This window comes from Stegastes partitus, unplaced genomic scaffold (genome assembly GCF_000690725.1).
Source record: "Stegastes partitus isolate 25-593 unplaced genomic scaffold, Stegastes_partitus-1.0.2 Scaffold95, whole genome shotgun sequence".
In the NCBI taxonomy this organism is placed as follows: Eukaryota; Metazoa; Chordata; class Actinopteri; family Pomacentridae; genus Stegastes; species Stegastes partitus.
The window spans coordinates 117,047-135,796 of record NW_007577826.1 but is presented as its reverse complement, the minus strand read 5'-3'; the positions used below and the strand labels follow the sequence as shown (position 1 = coordinate 135,796).

The window sequence follows — 18,750 nt, the reverse complement described above, 5'->3', positions numbered from 1 at the left end:
ACCAACACGCACGCCGCCGCGGCTCGAAACAGGAAGTGGCTCGTAACTAGGCCACATTTGCTCCGATCTGCCCCAAACTCGACATGCCGGATCACAGTCCCGCCGTGCGTGAAGGCCGACAAGCGTAGGTGCGAGGACCTGTCCATCGCTGCTTGCGGCTTTAATTCCAATTTGAAATGTATTGGTTTGAAATTTGTGCTGGGGAACATGAAAAAGTTGGGCAAATTGTGCCCCAGGACACAAAACAATACATTAAGCTTCGTGACTATTTCACGAATTGCTGAGACTGGGTTGGCTATTTTCATTATTTTCATTATTTTACTTCACAGCAGAGTTGTACAATACCCTTTGTGGCTCTAGGTGAGATCGATCAAATGGGAAAATGACGGTGATGATATCACAGTGATTACAAATTCCCAACTGAAAGCCTGAGTTACAACTACAATATGTGGATTCCAAAGGAAGGACTGTTCCACTTTCACAACTGGATTTGTGGGCAGCAATATAACGTGCAGACTGGCACCAGAGTTTTATTTCAATAAATAAATACCTTATGTTAATGTCAGGATGACAAAGTGCGTAAGAATTTTCAGCCATGAGAGCATGCTGAACCCATTGCACCACCCAGAGACTCCTGCACTGTCACTGCAGAGCTGTTGGGTATGCAGAGTCACAACACTACATAGAGTTCACATAGGTAAGGTTTCCTCTATATTAACTTAGGAGTGGCGGGCCGCCATTCCTAAACCCTAGCCGCTGCTCCTTCAAATTTCTTTCATTTTTGTTTTTTGTTTCTAAATACACCACCGCTGCATGTCTCCACCTTCACAGCAGAGTCCTGCACTGGGTCGAGTACTTGCGACTACTACGGTAAACTACAGATAATTATCTTGCTCAGTCTCTACTCTTTGGGGGGGGTTCGTACAATGTTAATTACGCGCGAGCACTAAGCTAAACTACAGATAACTATCTTGCTCAGTATCTACTCTCTGGGGGTTAATACAACGTTAATTGCTCAGGAGCGCGTGGCCTTGAAAGTGACGTTTGTTTATTCCGCTCATAGAAAAGACCATATGAGAAAAAATGACTCGGTTTCATCTTGGACAAATCTGACATTAGAATGCCCAAGTTTACTCTTTTTAAAGCCATCTTTGGTTGCACATCAGTCTGAGCACCACAGCCACCAACAGCAGCTACTGCAGCCTACTATGTGGGGCATTCAGGGAACATCATAAATTGTAGAGTCTATTGGTAAGACAATGGAGAATAGAGTAGAGTTAGTCCGGAGTCCTGTGTGGACTTTCGTGTGACACAGGCGTTGTTTGGTTAAAGGCTTTGTATGCAGTGACGCATGTCGTGGCTGTCACTTGGCTCCTGGCCAATGGAAAAGCAACTGGTTCTTTGGAGTAGGGTTGTCACGATACTAAAATTTTAAACTCGATTTCGCTTCTGTCTTCCTGTCAGGTAAAAAATAAAGCATTGATGGAGCTGCTGCGGAGGAAGGTACGCCTGGCTCAGCCGTATGCTGGAGTCTTCATGAAGAGAGATGATACGTAAGTCTGACAGATCACTCCTGCTATGAAAACTGATGGTCAGTGTAATAGCAGTCTGATTCAATGGAGGGGGATTGTGGATATGAACCTGCTGCTGACTATGCCATTAGTAAATATTGGATAGCATTTTAGAGTTCTCTTAACTCATAAGTACTAGAGTCAACATATACACATCAAATTTTCAGCACATTTGAGCTCTGTTACAACTCCTTTGTCAAGAAAATCTGCTTTCTGATCATTTACCAGAGCAAACTTTATAAGGTGTAGTTTGGGTAAGTATTCAAGTATCCTATCACTCTGTGGGACAGTTGGTTGGTCAGACAGAGTCTTTAAAATTCCCTTCTGATACGTTTAATTTCTAGTTCTGTCCTTTTGTATTGCTATACCACAATTTGTATCTGATGTGACTTTAGAACACAGCATCCATCCATCCATCCATCCATTTTCTTCCGCTTATCTGGGGTCGGGTCACGGGGGCAGTAGGCGGAGCAGATCATTCCAGGCTTCCCTCCTTCAGGCGACACTTTCCAGCTCTTCCTGGGGAAACAGGAGCAGTAGCTCTACGCCCTCCGGACATCTGGAGGGAGCTCGGAGCCCTATCTCTAAGGCTGAGCTAATTTCAGCTGCTTGTATCCGCGATCTCATTCTTTTAGTCACGACCCAAAGCTCATGACCATAGATGAGGGTTGGGACATAGATGGACTTGTAGTAAATCAAGAGCTTCGCCTTGCGGCTCAGTTCTCTACTCACCACAACGGTTTGGTACTGTGGCCCCCCCCGGCAAGCCAACAGGTTTACGGCAGAGGACCATGGCCTCGGCCATGGAGGTACTGATCCGGCCACTCCATAGTTCTCCTGGGGGACTTCAATGCTCATGTGGGCAATGCCGGTGAAACCTGGAGACAACAGGTTGTCAATGCTAACGAGTGACTGTCAGTAATCAGTGAATTGAGCTAGGAACTTGACATGCTGCCTTGCTGTCTCTGTCTGTCTGTTGGTAGTAATTATGTGTTTCTGTCTCTTACAGTAATGAGTCAGATGTGGTGGAGTCTCTAGATGCCATTTACACTACAGGGACCTTTGTTCAGATTCATGAGATGCAGGACTTGGGAGAAAAGCTGAGGATGATTGTCATGGGACACCGCAGGTTAGATACACTACTGCTGCTGGTGGGCGATACATTTTGGGGTAAAAGGCATGATGGATGGTTTTCATGAAAATCTGTAGACCGTGCTCTTCATGCCTCACTGTTTTGTGCTGCTGATTAGTGCTGCTATATGTATGTTTCGGTCTGTCAGAATTCGGATAACTAAACAGCTGGACGTGGAGCCTGAGGAGGCAGCGGCATCCCCTGTTTTGTCAGAGTCTGAACCAGAGTCTCAAAACAAACCACCGAGACGCAAATCCAAACGCAGCCGAAAGGACCAACCTGGCTCTCTGACAGAGCAGCTCGAGGACAAGGTCTGTAACAAGCAGATTACTACAAATGAACTGAGTGATAGAAAAATGGAAGCCAGGTAGTTGTTCCAGCACATTAATGATAATTCAGTTCTGCCATGTGTGGTCTGCTAAGCTGTGGAAACTTGGCGGCAACCAGAGGGCTGTATGACAAAGCAAGATTAGTGAATTAGCACGTATGTTGAGCTTAAAGTCATAGTTTTCAATGTCATGAAGGTGGCTCTCTTTTAAGCTGTTACATCTCCATGGTAACTGATGCTGTGGCGCTAACCTGGTCCAGAGCAGGTTGTGTTCAGAGTTTTGGATTTAAATTGACTGGAAGAAGCATCTCGCTTTAACCAAATTGTTTCTTGAAATTCTCTGTGAGCAAGACAGATTTTCAGTTGATGGAATATGTTTTATCTGTAAACGTGTTCATTTGTATGTCACTACTATCTCTGAATGAAGCTGTGTACTTAAAGCATTACACACTGTATGCGTTTTTTGCCATGGAACCCGACATGTATACAGCTGCTGATACAGTCACATAAATATGTGTTCAATCCTGATTTGCTGCCAAGACCATTTCATGTGACTTTATCCTTGCAGTTGCGGTAACTCCCAGAACTTGCAGTTTATTTTGTAACTGCCAGCTCCCTTAGCAAAATGAAAACTGTCTGCTCCTGTGAGATTTGGATCCTGTTGGACTAGTCCCTGTTCTAATGTCATTGTAGTGATGATAGTAGCAGTATTTATAGTTGATGTTCATTTTACATTGATGTAGTGTTTGTAACTGTGTTGGTCAGATTTCAGAAGCAGACCTGACTCCAGAGCTTCAGCCTTTGCCCTCCTCCAACATCCTGATGGTGGAAGTGGACAATGTTCAACACGAACATTTCACTGTCACTGAGGAAGTCAAGGTACAAAACACACGTTAGGATGTGTAGCACGCATGGGGAAGGGAAGGTAGCAGGTTTCATCACAGGATTTTTATTATGAAACTTACTCATTTTGAATTCTGTAGTAGATGTCATAAGACTAAAAATATAACTAACTGAAAAGGAAACTAATAAGTCTAATCTGTGTGATGTGTGTTTTCTGTAGGCACTGACAGCAGAGATAGTGAAGACCATCAGGGACATCATTGCTCTCAATCCCCTCTACAGGTTAGCCCTGACTCTAAGTTAGTCAGTCATTTAAGTCACAAATATTGTCACCCCACATTTGTTTCAGTTTTTATTTGCATAACGCCGCGTGCAGATCACACTTGGCCTACAGTACAGTTGGATGTGTTCAACAAATCCTAGCTCTGTTGTAAAGTTAAAAATACAATTGCACCACAGCTTCCTTTGATGGATTTTCTACATTTCATGTTGTTGTATTTTCTATCCGTATTACTACATAACTCCAGTTGAGGCTGACCTGTGCATCTTCTTGCACTTTGACACCCCTGGTTTAGATCATAAGATGATATAATGATGGTCCACTGATTGATGGAAGCAGTGGGTTTATCCATGTGAAAAACCTTTAAAAGCAGACTGAGCATCTGAAATTATTTTCAAAAATATTCTTGCTTCCTTTTTTAAGCCTTTTAACGAGTGGTGCTCACTGGTAGCAGTAACTGTCTTACTTGCCAGTGCCAATTAAAACCACCTTGTATCTGTGTCTGCATGTCAAATTCAGTTTAATTTATTTCAACTCAGTTCAATTTACTACTCACAAATTCAGTGCAAATGTCATCATAAGGCACACAGTGAGGTGAGGACTTTACAATGCAATAGAGAGAAACTCAATAGATGTACAGCATTGTCTTTTGAGCAAGCTCTATGGCTACAGTTGGATAAAGAATTACACATCATAAATCCCACTTGCACTGCATTCAATCTCTTTCAGCTGAAAGTTAACGAGGTAGCTAAAGCTATTGGGATTACCCTCTTTAGTCTTGTGAGAAGATTCTTTTTATTGTAAATTCAGTGCTTGAATTAGCCTCTGACCAGCAGGTTCATAACAAAATGTAAATGTAGTAATTCTGAAATAGAGATGACCTTAAGTGTGTGTGTGTGTGTGTGTGTGTGTGTGTGTGTGTGTGTGTGTGTGTGCGTGTGCGTGTGCGTGCATGTGTGTGTGTCAGAGAGTCAGTCCTTCAGATGATGCAGGCTGGTCAAAGAGTGGTTGATAATCCCATCTACCTCAGTGACATGGGAGCAGCGCTGACAGGAGCGGAGTCACATGAACTGCAGGACGTCCTGGAGGAGATCAGTGTGAGTAGGCTGATGTTTGTGGGCCTGTGGGACTCTCATTCAGTGTGTGGAGACAGCCCTTGAAGGTTCAGCTGTTTTCGTCTTCAGGCAGCACAAAATATGTTCAATACCAGTTGACAAAGAATATTTAAAACTTGCCCATTTCAAGGGTTTTTTAATGGTTGGTAGTTTTTTAGTGGTTGGTAAACAATTGGTTTTGTTTCTAGCTCCTTCTGTTTTGTTCATCACAGCCATGTGTAACATAGCCTATAGTGCCACCTTCTGACTAGTGTTGAATGGTTTACTGACACTAGAAAAGTACAGCTGATCCTGACTGGCCCCAGCTCGTGGATAAGTCTGACACATGACAGGGAAGGAAAGCTCACACAAAGTCCATCTGCAAAGCCAGTTTTGGCACAGGAGCCAACACATGAAAATACCTGAAACATCTCACTGACAGACATACTGACTTGTACAAAGAATTCAAATAGCAAATGTGGTAGATAATATAAAAGTCAAACAAGTGACATAATTAGCTATGAGCCATGATGACTGATAAACTCAGCTTTATCTTTTTAGTTGACAGATCAATGTGGAGCACATCTCTATGTGCAAACACAACTTCACCATGCTAAAAGTCCATTATAATGATCAGTTCATACTCAGTCAGTGCTGGTGATGGTGAACATGGCAACAACATTGCCAATAATTGATTCAGTTACTACAAAATGTGCTCAGCACATCACAGACCTGTGTTCAGTCTATTAAAAGCTGTTCAATAAGTAATAGCTCCCTGGACATATAGAGTTCATTGTAAAATAAATTGATTACGTACAGGGGACATTAGATTCCTGCATACCATGTGAACGCTTTAACAACACAATGACATCAATCTAATTATTTACAACAATCCAGCGTTTATGTTATAAATGTACTAATTCATTGTGAGAAACAGACCTACCTATATGACAAAGTAAACAAACCATTTACCAGCACAAAAAATACATTTATACTGAGTATAAACATAAAAAACATGACCGTCTGACTGTAAGTCTGGCACTTGAATGGATAAAGCTCATACCAGGATTGTTATCCTGCTCACTGCAGCAGAGCACTAAAGTTGACGGAACCCAAAAGTCAAGTCAATTCAGGCTGAGCAGAGCTCTGTGAGTATGTTCTAATTTTCTATTTAGTCAAATTACTTTCGAACAGGTGTCCCCTGCCTTCGCCCTAAATCGGCTGGGATAGGCTCCAGCCCCCCTGCGACCCTAGTGAGGATTAAGCGGTGTATAGATAATGGATTGTTCTATCCATCATCTATACACAGCTTAATACTCACTAAAGTCACAGGGGGCTGGAGCCTGTCCCAGCTGACTTAGGGCGAAGGCAGGGGACACCCTGGACAGGTCACCAGTCTATTGCAGGGCTACTACATTGTTCTAATAAACGTTTAGTGTTATGATCATGATCATATAATTTAGTGGAAGCACACAAAGCTGTGCAGGAACAGACTGGCCAGTGAAAGAGGCTCTCATGGATTTAAAATCAACCACAAGGCCTTTGAGCAACTTGAATTCCTGCAGAAGAGTCCACATGTGTCATTACAATGTGCACTACCTTAATTATTAAAACAAAGGCATTTTAAGTTTCACTTTGTTATTGTATTATAAATTTACTTTCCCTGATGATTATTGCTGTGGTATCATTTCAGTATCAAGTATCCATTTATTTAGGCAGGTGTCACATCAACGTCAAAATTTTGGTATTGTGACAACTTTAAGAAGCAAACTTTATTCACTTCAAAGCAGATATTTTGAAAAAGCTTCATTCACAAAAATGTACTAAACTTTACACAAAACATTTCAAAAGAAACCTTGGTGCTGTTATGAGTAGTTTTGCTTAAAATAGCCTTCACATTGAAATTTAGTTGCTGTGGAGAGCTTACAGTTAAGAAGACATAAAAGTACACACAATATAATGATTTGGAACAATATATTTAAGTTTTTTTTGTGCTCAGTCCTTTGAATCCTGTTATGTTTCTCTGCAGATCCCAAAGCGTCTCTACAAGGCTCTGTCTTTGTTGAAGAAGGAGTATGAGCTAAGCAAACTGCAGCAGCGCCTGGGCCGAGAGGTTAGAGGTCATAGTTAAACATGTATGAGCTTTAACCAACCTGTGTTCAGCTTGTTACCCTCAGTCATTTGTCTGTCCCTCTTCTTTGCTCTCAGGTGGAGGAGAAGATCAAACAGACCCACAGAAAATACCTGCTACAGGAGCAGCTCAAGATCATTAAGAAGGTAGAGTAGACTGTCCTCTGCCTCGTCAATGTGCTTGTCAGCAGCATGTCTCCATCTCAGGCCTTAAAAAACCCTGAAGACTTTTAACTTGTAACTTACATATCCTTAATGTCCTACCAGTCCATCTTACTCACTTACAAATTTAGAGTATTTCAGTCCAACACAGCAGCTGTGTATTCCATCTAATCATCCTGTCAGATGTATTTATTGCATGAAATTTCACCCTTGTGTTCCATACTGTAACCGCATTATATCAGGTTTATGTATTGCTGTCAGACAATCACATGACCAATATAACTGCACAGTATTACATATCTCAGAATCACCTGTATAGTAGTTATGCCATTATTCTCATGGGCAACAAAAAATATGGGGAAATTATCTTTATGTGAGCTGTGCCATGATTTTCGACCACTGAGACTTATCCCAGAGTAGAGACTAGCTATCTCCTCAACCTTCTGGACCAGATTTGTGTTGTAAGAGCAGGTCTGTGAAGTTGGACCCACTGAAATAATGTATGTGTGGCTGTTTTCAGGAGTTGGGTCTGGAAAAAGAGGACAAAGAAGCTATTGAGGAGAAGTTTAGAGAGAGACTCAAGGACAGGACTGTCCCTCAGCACATAATGGATGTCATCAATGAAGAGCTGAACAAACTGGGTCTGCTGGACAACCACTCATCAGAGTTTAAGTTGGTCTTCTGTATTTTTTGTCCTGCTAGCCTGCCAAGGCCTTTGCGTTATTATTGATAGCCCTTAGCTTTCTTAACAAACACTAAAACATCAGAACCAAATGAATTATCTTGACAACTACTAAATAGACTGGAGTGAAATTTTGTTTATTTATCCATTATCTGTAGAAAATGTTTCTGAATGTCACGATAACTCCTTTACCTTCTTGAAGGCTCTCATGTACACACGTGGACAAAACTGTTGGTACCCCTCGGTTAAAAAACCTACAACGGTCACAGAAATAATTTGAATCTGACAAAAGTAATCAGAAAAATTCTATGAAAATGAAGCAATGAAAATCAGACCTTGCTTTTGAAATGGGGTTCAACAGAATTATTGAAAAAAAATAAACTCATGAAACAGGCCTGGACAAAAATGGTGGTACCCCTAAAAAAGACTGAAAATAATGTGACCATAGGGACATGTTCAATCAAGGTGTGTCCTCTAATTAGCATCACAGGTGTCAACAAACTTGTAATCAGTCAATCGGCCTATTTATAGGGTTACAAGCAGTTACTGTGCTGTTTGGTGACATGGTGTGTACCACACTAAACGTGGACCAGAGGAAGCGAAGGAGAGAGTTGTCTCAGGAGATTAGAAAGAAAATTATAGACAAGCATATTAATGGTAAAGGCTGTAAGACCATCTCCAAGCAGCTTGATGTTCCTGTGACTACAGTTGCACATATTATTCAGAAATGTAACATCCATGGGACTGTAGCCAACCTCCCTGGATGTGGCCGCAGGAGGAAAATTGATGACAAATCGAAGAGACGGATAGTGCGAATGGTAACAAACGAGCCCAGAACAACCTCTAAAGACATTGAAGGTGAACTCCAAGGTCAAGGTACATCAGTGTCAGATCGCACCATCCGTCGCTGTTTGAGCCAAAGTGGACTTAATGGGAGACGAACAAGGAGGACACCATCGTTGAAAACAAATCATAAAAAAGCCAGACTGGAATTTGCCAAATTGCATGTTGACAAGTCACAAAGCTTCTGGGAGAATGTCCTCTGGACAGCCGAGACAAAACTGGAACTTTTTGGCAAGGCACATCAGCTCTATGTTGATGCAAAAATGAAGCATATCAAGAAAAGAACACTGTCCCTACTGTGAAACATGGAGGAGGCTCTGTTATGTTCTGCGGCTGCTTTGCTGCATCTGGCACAAGGTGTCTTGAATCTGTGCAGGGTTCAATTAAATCTCAAGACTATCAAGGTATTCTAGAGAGAAATGTGCTGCTCAGTGTTCAAGTTATTTCTGTGATCATTGTGGGTTTTTCTTTCACTAACCGAGGGGTACCAAGAATTTTGTCCATGTGTGTATACACTGATGCAAAAAAAAAAAGAAAAGAAAAGAAAAACGGTCAATGGACAAGTAATAACCCTTTACATTTTGGATATTTAACTATCCTGCATGGCAGTACAGGGCACTCACTGCCTGAAGGGCAGCTTTTGTTTTTCTTTCCTATAATTGATGTACACTCATCTGCCACAACATTAAGAACACCTGCTTCTTACTGTGTATTTTCTTGTCATACCACTACAACAGCTGTGACTCATCTTGGCCTGGACTCAACAGCCCTCTGAATGTGTCCTGGGGTATCGGGCACTAAGACGTTAGCAGCAGAACTTTTAAGTCCTAGAATCTGTGAGGTGGGACCTCAGTGGATCTAACTTGTTTTTCCAGCACATCCCACAGATGCTCTGTCAGTGTAAGATCTTGGGAATTTAGAGGTCGAGTCAACTCTTGAACTCTTGGTCATGTTCCTCACACCATTCCTGTACAATGTTTGCAGTGTGGCAGGCAGCATTATCCTGGCGAAAGAGGCTATAAAGGCTATAAGGAAATATTACTGCCATCGGGGATGCGCATGGCCTGCAACAGTGTTTAGGCAGATGGAAGGAGTCAGGGTAACATCCATATGAATGCGGGAGCCAAGGTTTCCCAGCAGAACATTGTCCAGAGCATCACACTGTCTCTGCTGGCTTGCGTTCTTCCCATAGTGCATCCGCTGTCATTTTTTCCAGAGGCAAATTACGCACGCATATCTGGCTATCCACAGGATGAAAACGAGAACATGATTCATTAGACCAGGCCAGCTTTTGTCATTACTTCGTGGTCCAGTTCTGATGCTCATGTCACACTGTGGGCTGTTTCGGTCGTGAACAGTGATCAGTGTGGGCACTGGTCTGCAGCTATGTAGCGCCATATGCAGCAAGCTGTGATGCTCTGTGTTCTGATACCTTTCTGTTGTAGCAGCATTTAGGTTTTCAGCAGCTTTACAGGTTTACAGTAGCTCTTCTGTGGGATCAGACCACATCGTCTAGTAAATGGTCTGCACTTATATAGCGCTTTCCGACCTTCGTGGAACTCAAAGCACTTTACAATGTTGTAACGACCCCTCCGTGCCACTAGGTGTGTGCTTGCTTGCTTTCCTGTCTTTGTCAATTTCAGGTTTCCATTGAGGCAGGCTTGTCATCAAGGTGATTGACTTCAGCTGGGCCCGTGTTGTTACATGCACTCTTCTTCCTCCTGATTATCTCTCACTCCACTTGCTCACCTCTGCGATACGTGCGGGCCTCGTGGCGAGGCTTTTATTTTTTTCTTTTTTGCCTTGTGCATCCACACACTCACACATCCACACAGACATACACGACTAATTACTGACTCTGACATGCGCTTATCTTATTTGTAGAATAAACATATGTTTTTTGGCACCTGACCTCGTCTGTTCTCCCATTGATTGTTGCGGTCTAAGAGCCGGGCTGTAACAAATGGGGGCTTGTTAGTTTTTGTTTGACCTGGTTTCACTTTCGTCACTCAGGTAGTAGGAGGCTGGGTGGGTGGAGCTTCTTGAGTTTTGTCAATGAGAGGTTGTCGCGTGACGTCAGTGTGACGTTGGGTCATTTGCCTGCAGAAAGAAGTGCTGAGTGTCTGCTCTCATCCGTAGCTTTCCTGGGTTGTTTGGTAATACACCAAGCCAAACTCATCTGGTAGAGCATGACAATGTGTTTCTCATTCACCCATTCACACACATTCATACACCAATGGCGACAGAGCTGCCATGCAAGGTGCTGCCAGTCATTGGGAGCAACTTCAGGCTAAGTGTCTTGCCCAAGGACACTTGGACTGTGGAGAGATCAAACTGCCAACCATGCGATTAGAGGACAACCGCTCTACCACCTGAGCCACAGCCACCCACGAGTCTTCACTTCCCATGTCCATCAATGAGCCTGGAGCACCCCAGATCCTGTTGCTGTTTACCAGTTGATCTTCTTTGGACCACTTTTAGTTGGTTCTGACCACTGAATACCAGGAGCATAGTCCAAGTCCTGCTGTCTGAAGATATGGCCCACTCGTCTGGCCATTCGTTTGTCAAAGTATTTCAGATTGTTACGCTGCCCAATTTTCGTACTTTGAACTGTTTAGCACTGACTGTTCATTTGCTGCCTAATTTATCCAACGACTTCACAGGTGCCGTTGTGGTGTTGTGGCTGATCATTTTATATCATCTACTGAACTAATGAAATGATTTTAAGTCAGGTTTAAGATTATCATTATCTATGACCCTGCTTAAGTTACGCTCAGTGTAACTAGCTGTCCTTTACTGAAGGTACCTTCTGGAGTTTCTGAAACTAGTAGCAATGTTTTTTCAAGCGAGCCAGAACAAAAATGACTGCAAATGTTTGATGAGGAAGGAAATGCACTCAGTACATTTCCTACAACTCAAGCACACATGTAACATGTTTTAACTGAAAACACTGAGTACAACTTTAACTTGAATGCATTTGCTTAGAAGAAAACTCCACCAAGCTTCAGTTCCTGTCTCTATACAGTAAAGCTCTAACTTTTGTCCACATTTAAACTGAGGATACAGAACCATTTATTTTTTTGCTTTATTTTAAAGTACAACATTCACAAAGTACAACATCTGTGTGTTTCAGTGTAACCCGTAACTACCTGGACTGGCTGACGAGCATGCCCTGGGGTACAAACAGTGAAGAGAACTTATCTCTGGAAAGAGCCAAAGAGGTTCTGGAAGAAGACCATTATGGAATGGATGATGTTAAGAAACGCATATTGGTTAGCGAATACATGCACATACCCACACAGTTTATAACCAAAGGAAATGGAAAAAGTACTTTTTGCCTTGATGGCAAATGCATAGATAGACTGATCCACATCAGCAGAACTTTGGGGCTTTTTCTTGTATGGATGAACCTCACTTTTCTCTCCATGTGTGCAGGAGTTCATAGCAGTGAGCCAGCTGCGTGGTTCGACCCAGGGGAAGATCCTATGTTTCTACGGTCCTCCAGGTGTAGGAAAGACCTCCATAGCCCGCTCCATAGCCAGAGCGCTCAACAGACAATACTTCAGATTCAGCGTGGGAGGCATGACTGATGTGGCTGAGATTAAAGGGCACAGGTTAGGATGTCTGTCCTGCCATTATCTCTGAGGGACCTTATGACTTCCATTTTAGTATCATCATCTGTCAGTGAGACGTAGCATGTGTGCAGGGTGGGAAAAGTTTTGGGAAAAAAAGGGAATATGACCCAGAACCAGGGCTGCCTTCCCTTTGCTTTTAGCCAGATGTCTCATTTTATGTAGCTTCGTCCTCCTGCACACAGAGAGAGGTAGATGAGGTGATGGCTCCTCTGAAGTTGGAAAAGGTCAGATGTCCATAGCTCTGCTAATAAGCATGACTACTATTTCTGGACTGCTATGATAATGTCTGTACTTACCACTCAATATGAGATGGAACCTCATGGCCTAGCACAGGAAAGTTATCTGATCTGGCCAATAAGATGACTGACAAGTAAAAAACATGAACTTGTACACCAGCTTATTATTATTATTGTTATTATTATTATTGTTGTTATTGTTATTGTTATTGTTATTATTATTATTTTAACACAACACCAGTGTTAATTCACCTAATATAAAGAACGCATTTAACTATTGTAAACTGGTAAGCAGTTATTTGTTAATTGTTTAACATGTCAGCTAATCCGCATCAGGCTTCATCACCTTATTGGAAAGCATATGTAGGTTACAAAAACCATTAGAATAACTTTACATGAACAGTGTTGCCCTTTGGCATCTTCCTTCCTCCTGCTCCTAAATTGAGTCTCATTATTTACCAGGTGCCACTTTTATAAATGAGGAGAGACTGGTTGTTCACAACTTCTACATAAAAACGTCCGATTTTAAGGTTCTTGGCTAAAATTGCTCAGGTGTTGCATAGAGTTAATACATTTCAAGTTTAGGTGTGTTAATGGTTATCTCTTGTTGGTCTTTGAGGCTCTGCATAATCGGATGTTATTACTAGAACATCTACAATAGCTTCATTTCCAATAAATTCCTTACAATAATGTTAACTTTATTCAATTGTATCAGCCACTGATATACCATGCAACTGTGGTTGTAATTTAAGGAAATATGTGGAGATCATTTTGTACAATTTGTGTGTGTTCATGTGTGTGTGTGTGTGTGTGTGTGTGTCTCTCTCTCTCTCTAGGAGGACATATGTTGGAGCGATGCCCGGAAAGATTATCCAGTGCCTGAAGAAAACCAAGACCGAGAACCCTCTGGTGCTAATAGATGAGGTCAGTATGTTTGTGCTGCTCCTGTAGCTGTGTCTGTTGATTTTAAAATCAATAGATGTCAAAGTAGCATTAATTGTGGAGAAGCCTCCTAATGTAGTAGTTACTGTCTGCAACAAACAGATTGTTCTGGGTCCCCATTTTAGTTTTCTCTAAGAAAAGATAAAACTTTTTTAATCCCAAAGAAATTCTTTTTTTCTTTTTTATTGCTTGTTAAAAAAAAAAAACAACAACAAAAAGACATAACATACCAATTGCAGTGCTTAAATGGTAGAAAAGCAGTAAGATATAAGTATGATGCAGTATTCAAATAAAAGAAGTACGCTAAAAGAACAGCAAAAAGAAATGCTGGCAATTCTACTGAAGTAATAAGAAATGTCACACATGATTATGAAATATTGCTCCTTAAAATTAGATGATTAATTAAATATTGGACTCTACTTTGATGTACTGTGGGTGGTAGTGAGTGAACTGTGGTGACAGTTTACAGGCACTCAGAACAGCCTTTAAAATAGAGGGCCTTCCAATGCACCGTGAAATATACCAGGCTGGTGAAGACAGTGTGAACTTCCTTCATAAAAATATATATTTTTTAAAAAATTAAAAAGTGTGATGAAAACACCATGAGACATCGTCAGACAACCAAGAAATGTGAGTGAACTGATCCATTATCAGACTTCTCTTGAATATCAGTTATTGAAATTAGCATAGTTTGGGTTTTTTTCATATCAAGCAGCAAAACAGGTGTATCATGATGTGTCTGAGTATTGTGCACGTGCACATTGCTGTGTCAAATCTGAAATTTTACATTTTGCTAGTGTCTGGACCAAAAGCTTGCAGATTAACCCTGTATGTGTGTTGTGTTGGACAATAACCTGTAACTTGTTCTCTTGGGAGTCGTCCCTCTGAGCTTTAATGATTTTTCCTTTTGCCAGGTGTGATGATGTTAGTGATAATAATGATGACGTGTCTTTCGCTAACCTGTTACTACCAGGTGGATAAGATGGGTCGTGGTTATCAGGGTGATCCATCCTCTGCATTGCTGGAGCTTCTGGACCCTGAACAGAATGCCAACTTTCTTGACCACTACCTGGATGTTCCTGTAGATCTATCAAAGGTGGGAACGTTTGGTTTTTGTGTGCTGTTCCACAGTTCTCCCACATAATATGCAGTTTTTATAAATGCCACCTAACTCTGTCTGCTCCATTGAAGATTTTGTTTATCTGCACGGCCAATGTGATTGACACAATCCCAGAGCCACTCAGAGACAGAATGGAAATGATCAACGTGTCTGGATATGTGGCCCAGGAGAAACTAGCTATTGCTGAGGTAACACCAACATCTGCCTGTACACTCATGTGACTTTAGAAAACAAGTACATGTACAAGTTATTATTTTCTTGTGAAATTCTTTATCTTTTTCATGAAGTAAATGCCCACGTTTCAGTACACTAAAATCTTGTAGCATGAGATAAGGTCATCAGCAAATGCAAATGAACCTCCAATCTGTGTTTGGTGTGAACTTTAGATTGGCTACAAGACAACCAGTGTCAGCTCACCAGCCTGAGTCACTACAGTCCTGTGAACTGTGAGGGTTTCACATAGATTGCAACTATTGATGCCACAGTTTATGACAGCATCGCAACGTAGACATTTTTCACATACAGCGCTTACCTAGCCACGTACAAGTAAAGCTGCATGCACATTACATTTACTCCACGTTTTTACTGAGAAAAGGTCCAAATGCGAAGATTGATGTCAGGGTTTTAATATTTTCTTTTCAAAATTGCAAATATCTGATTCTTTTTTATCCAGCCTTTTAGTACATAGTGCTTTTAATTTCCCTTCCTGTGTGTCTGTGTAGCGTTACTTGGTCCCTCAGCTGCGCTCCCTCTGTGGTCTGACCGAGGAGAAGGCCTCGATTTCATCTGATGCCCTCAGTCTGCTCATCAGGCAGTACTGCAGAGAGTCTGGAGTTAGGAACCTACAGAAACAAGTTGAAAAGGTAAAATATTGACAGACTTTGCTCAAGCTATACAACACCAAGGCTTACACTCAATAGGTTACTCAGGACAAAGATTTGGTCCTAATCAGCAGAACAGTCTGGATAGAACAAAAACTTTAACCTGCTATAACATCATCTTTGGATGGGTGCTGCTCGCGTCAAGTCACTGATATTTTTTGGAAGCCCATAACTGTGGTTCTACGTAACAAACAATATTATTCCTATTTTTAATAGCAGACTCACTGCAGAGAGAGACTATCTTTAAATCTCTCTCCAAGCAGCGCGCATCCTATATAATTTTCTGTCTGCTATCCTGTCTGTCTGTCTGTCTGTCTGTCTGTCTGTCTGTCCGGCTGTCCGTCTGTCCGGCTGTCCGGCTGTCCGTCTGTCCGTCTGTCTGTCTGTCTGTCTGTCTGTCTGTCTGTCTGTCTGTCTGTCTGTCAGGTTTTACGGAAGGTGGCATTCTCCATTGTCAGTGGGGAGCACACCAGAGTGACTGTTACACCTGAGAACCTGCAGGAGTATGTGGGTAAACCTGTTTTCACAGTGGATCGGATGTATGATGTCACCCCACCCGGAGTGGTTATGGGGCTTGCATGGACGGCTATGGGTGAGAGAACACACATACACACACAGACACCAATACCAACAGAAAACAAAACATGCTGATCATCTGTCTACATTTGTCGGTTTTGTAGGAGGGTCGACTTTGTTTATCGAGACTTCACTCCGCCGCCCTTTAGGAGGAGCAGAATCTAAAGGAGAGGGGACACTGGAGGTTACAGGTCAGTCGAGAAGGTCACAAATATGTAGTGTTTTCACAATATCAAAAATGTGACTCTAATACAATATCTGCAGACATAGTTTGTGTGACTCCCTCTGTGATGTTTATTCCATTAGCAGTAAAATATATATGAACTTTTAAATGTGAATGAAGCAAATCTCAACCATTCAGCAAATCTGAATTTAAGACACGAGTCCAATAAGAAAATCTTGGCAGTCAGATTCACGTTAGAGCTGGTCTGGGGTCAGTAAAAGCTCTCGATGGCCGGTTCCAAGTCTTTTTTGATACCAATACTGAAACAATAGCAAAACCCTTAAGAACATCAGGAAAAGTAATCAAATAAGGCGAGAAAAGTTTGTTGTTTTTAAATGGAAAAAAAGGAAAAACTCTGACAGTGTTCATGTAAGGCAAATGAGAATGTGAAAAGAAGCCAGAAACATCCATCCATTCCATCCATTCCATCCATTATCTATACACCGCTTAGTCTTCACTAGGGTCGTGAGGGTGCTGGAGCCTATCCCAACTGGCTTAGGGCAAAGGCAGGGGACACCCTGGACAGTTTGCCAGTCTATCGCAGGGCTACACTTAGAGACAGACAACCAAGCACACTCACATTCACACCTACGGAGTATTTAGAATCAGCAATTAACCTCAACATGTTTTTGGACTGTGTGGGAGGAAGCCGGAGAACCCAGAGAGAACCCACAGATGACCTTCTTGCTGCGTGGCAGCGGTGCTGACCACTAAACCACCCTGCAGCCCAGAAACATTAGGAGTGAATTATTTTATCATAGTGTGTCCATACATTTTCATATCCAACCAGAACCAGAGGAATCCTTCATTAAGTTCAGCTCTTTCCATGTTTTTGTCTTCACCTTCACTTGCCACACTGTTGCTTGTTACAGGTTAAATCCTTGCAGAGATATATGCATTAGCACTTTAGTGCAGATTTTAATCACTGACTTTTACTCTTTCTGCAGGAGCTGAGTTGAACATTTAGAGCTGGTATTGATCTGTAGACTGTGACTGCCTGGGCTTTAGCAGCTTGCAGTAACATAAGCTAATGTTCCCAGTGAGAATGCTGAACTGGGCATACTGAAGGTGTGGTTTCACCCCTGCAGGTCAGCTCGGTGATGTAATGAAGGAAAGTGCAAAGATTGCTTCAACGTTTGCCAGAACCTTCCTCATGACCCAGGACCCAAATAATCACTTCCTGGTCAACTCCCACCTTCACCTACATGTCCCTGAGGTAACCATGGTGATACAGTTCTGTCATTCAAATACATACTGATAACAATCGCTGTTTTTTGTATCTTTTATTTATTTTGTATTTGCTGTTAAACAGTATACAAGAGAAAAGATGTCTTAAATTTGTGGTCCTTAAATCCTTTATGTGTGGATTTGAAAATATCCTTTTGTGACAATATCAAAGAGATACTTGGCTGGCAGCAATGTTCATAATATCAAGCTTATTTTAATCATCACTTCTTTGTAGGGGGCAACTCCTAAGGATGGACCAAGCGCTGGCTGCACCATTGTCACAGCACTGTTGTCCCTGGCAACCAACCAGTCAGTGCGTCAGAATGTAGCCATGACTGGTGAGGTGTCACTGACCGGCAAAATACTGCCAGTCGGAGGAATCAAAGAGAAAACTATCGCTGTATGTTCAAGATACACACACACACACGTACAGAAATGGTTCCCAAACCTGTAGACATTTGTCTTCTTTGATATTTCTCCTCATTTTATTATATAATGCTTTAAACATGAATGTGGGTGACTAAATCGTGCATCACATTTTCATATGGTTGAGTGTATGGGCAGAGTTTCAGTTGATTTTGGTGGTAACGTAGAACAGAGAAGCCCTCATGACGGCTAAAGATTTGTATGTTTTGTGGTGATTACTAACTCAATTGTTAATTTCAGAAAAGAAAATACAGCTAGGCATAGCCCAAACAATGAGGCCTAAGCCTTCTAGCACTGGTCACATGCAGGTATCAGTATGACTTAGATGAGTATATAAAATGCTGGTACTCCACAGATTTACTACTACAATTACAAAGTGCAATTTGGGATTTTTTTGCTTTTTTTTTTTTTTTTTTTTT

General features: G+C 41.8%; 1 protein-coding gene across 1 annotated transcript in view; it reads left to right on the top strand.

Moving 5' to 3' along the window:
* lonp1 (lon peptidase 1, mitochondrial) overlaps window positions 1-18,750 on the top strand; it is a 26,775-nt gene that overhangs the window by 3,106 nt on the left and 4,919 nt on the right. The window contains exons 2-20 of the mRNA XM_008277308.1: window positions 1,465-1,553; window positions 2,581-2,700; window positions 2,852-3,014; window positions 3,797-3,910; window positions 4,095-4,156; window positions 5,122-5,251; window positions 7,278-7,361; window positions 7,457-7,525; window positions 8,061-8,212; window positions 12,199-12,337; window positions 12,501-12,679; window positions 13,773-13,860; window positions 14,852-14,974; window positions 15,070-15,186; window positions 15,721-15,861; window positions 16,306-16,471; window positions 16,560-16,646; window positions 17,767-17,894; window positions 18,141-18,305. Coding sequence (XP_008275530.1) covers window positions 1,465-1,553; window positions 2,581-2,700; window positions 2,852-3,014; window positions 3,797-3,910; window positions 4,095-4,156; window positions 5,122-5,251; window positions 7,278-7,361; window positions 7,457-7,525; window positions 8,061-8,212; window positions 12,199-12,337; window positions 12,501-12,679; window positions 13,773-13,860; window positions 14,852-14,974; window positions 15,070-15,186; window positions 15,721-15,861; window positions 16,306-16,471; window positions 16,560-16,646; window positions 17,767-17,894; window positions 18,141-18,305 — 2,316 coding nt within the window. The remainder of the gene's footprint in view (window positions 1-1,464; window positions 1,554-2,580; window positions 2,701-2,851; window positions 3,015-3,796; window positions 3,911-4,094; window positions 4,157-5,121; window positions 5,252-7,277; window positions 7,362-7,456; window positions 7,526-8,060; window positions 8,213-12,198; window positions 12,338-12,500; window positions 12,680-13,772; window positions 13,861-14,851; window positions 14,975-15,069; window positions 15,187-15,720; window positions 15,862-16,305; window positions 16,472-16,559; window positions 16,647-17,766; window positions 17,895-18,140; window positions 18,306-18,750) is intronic.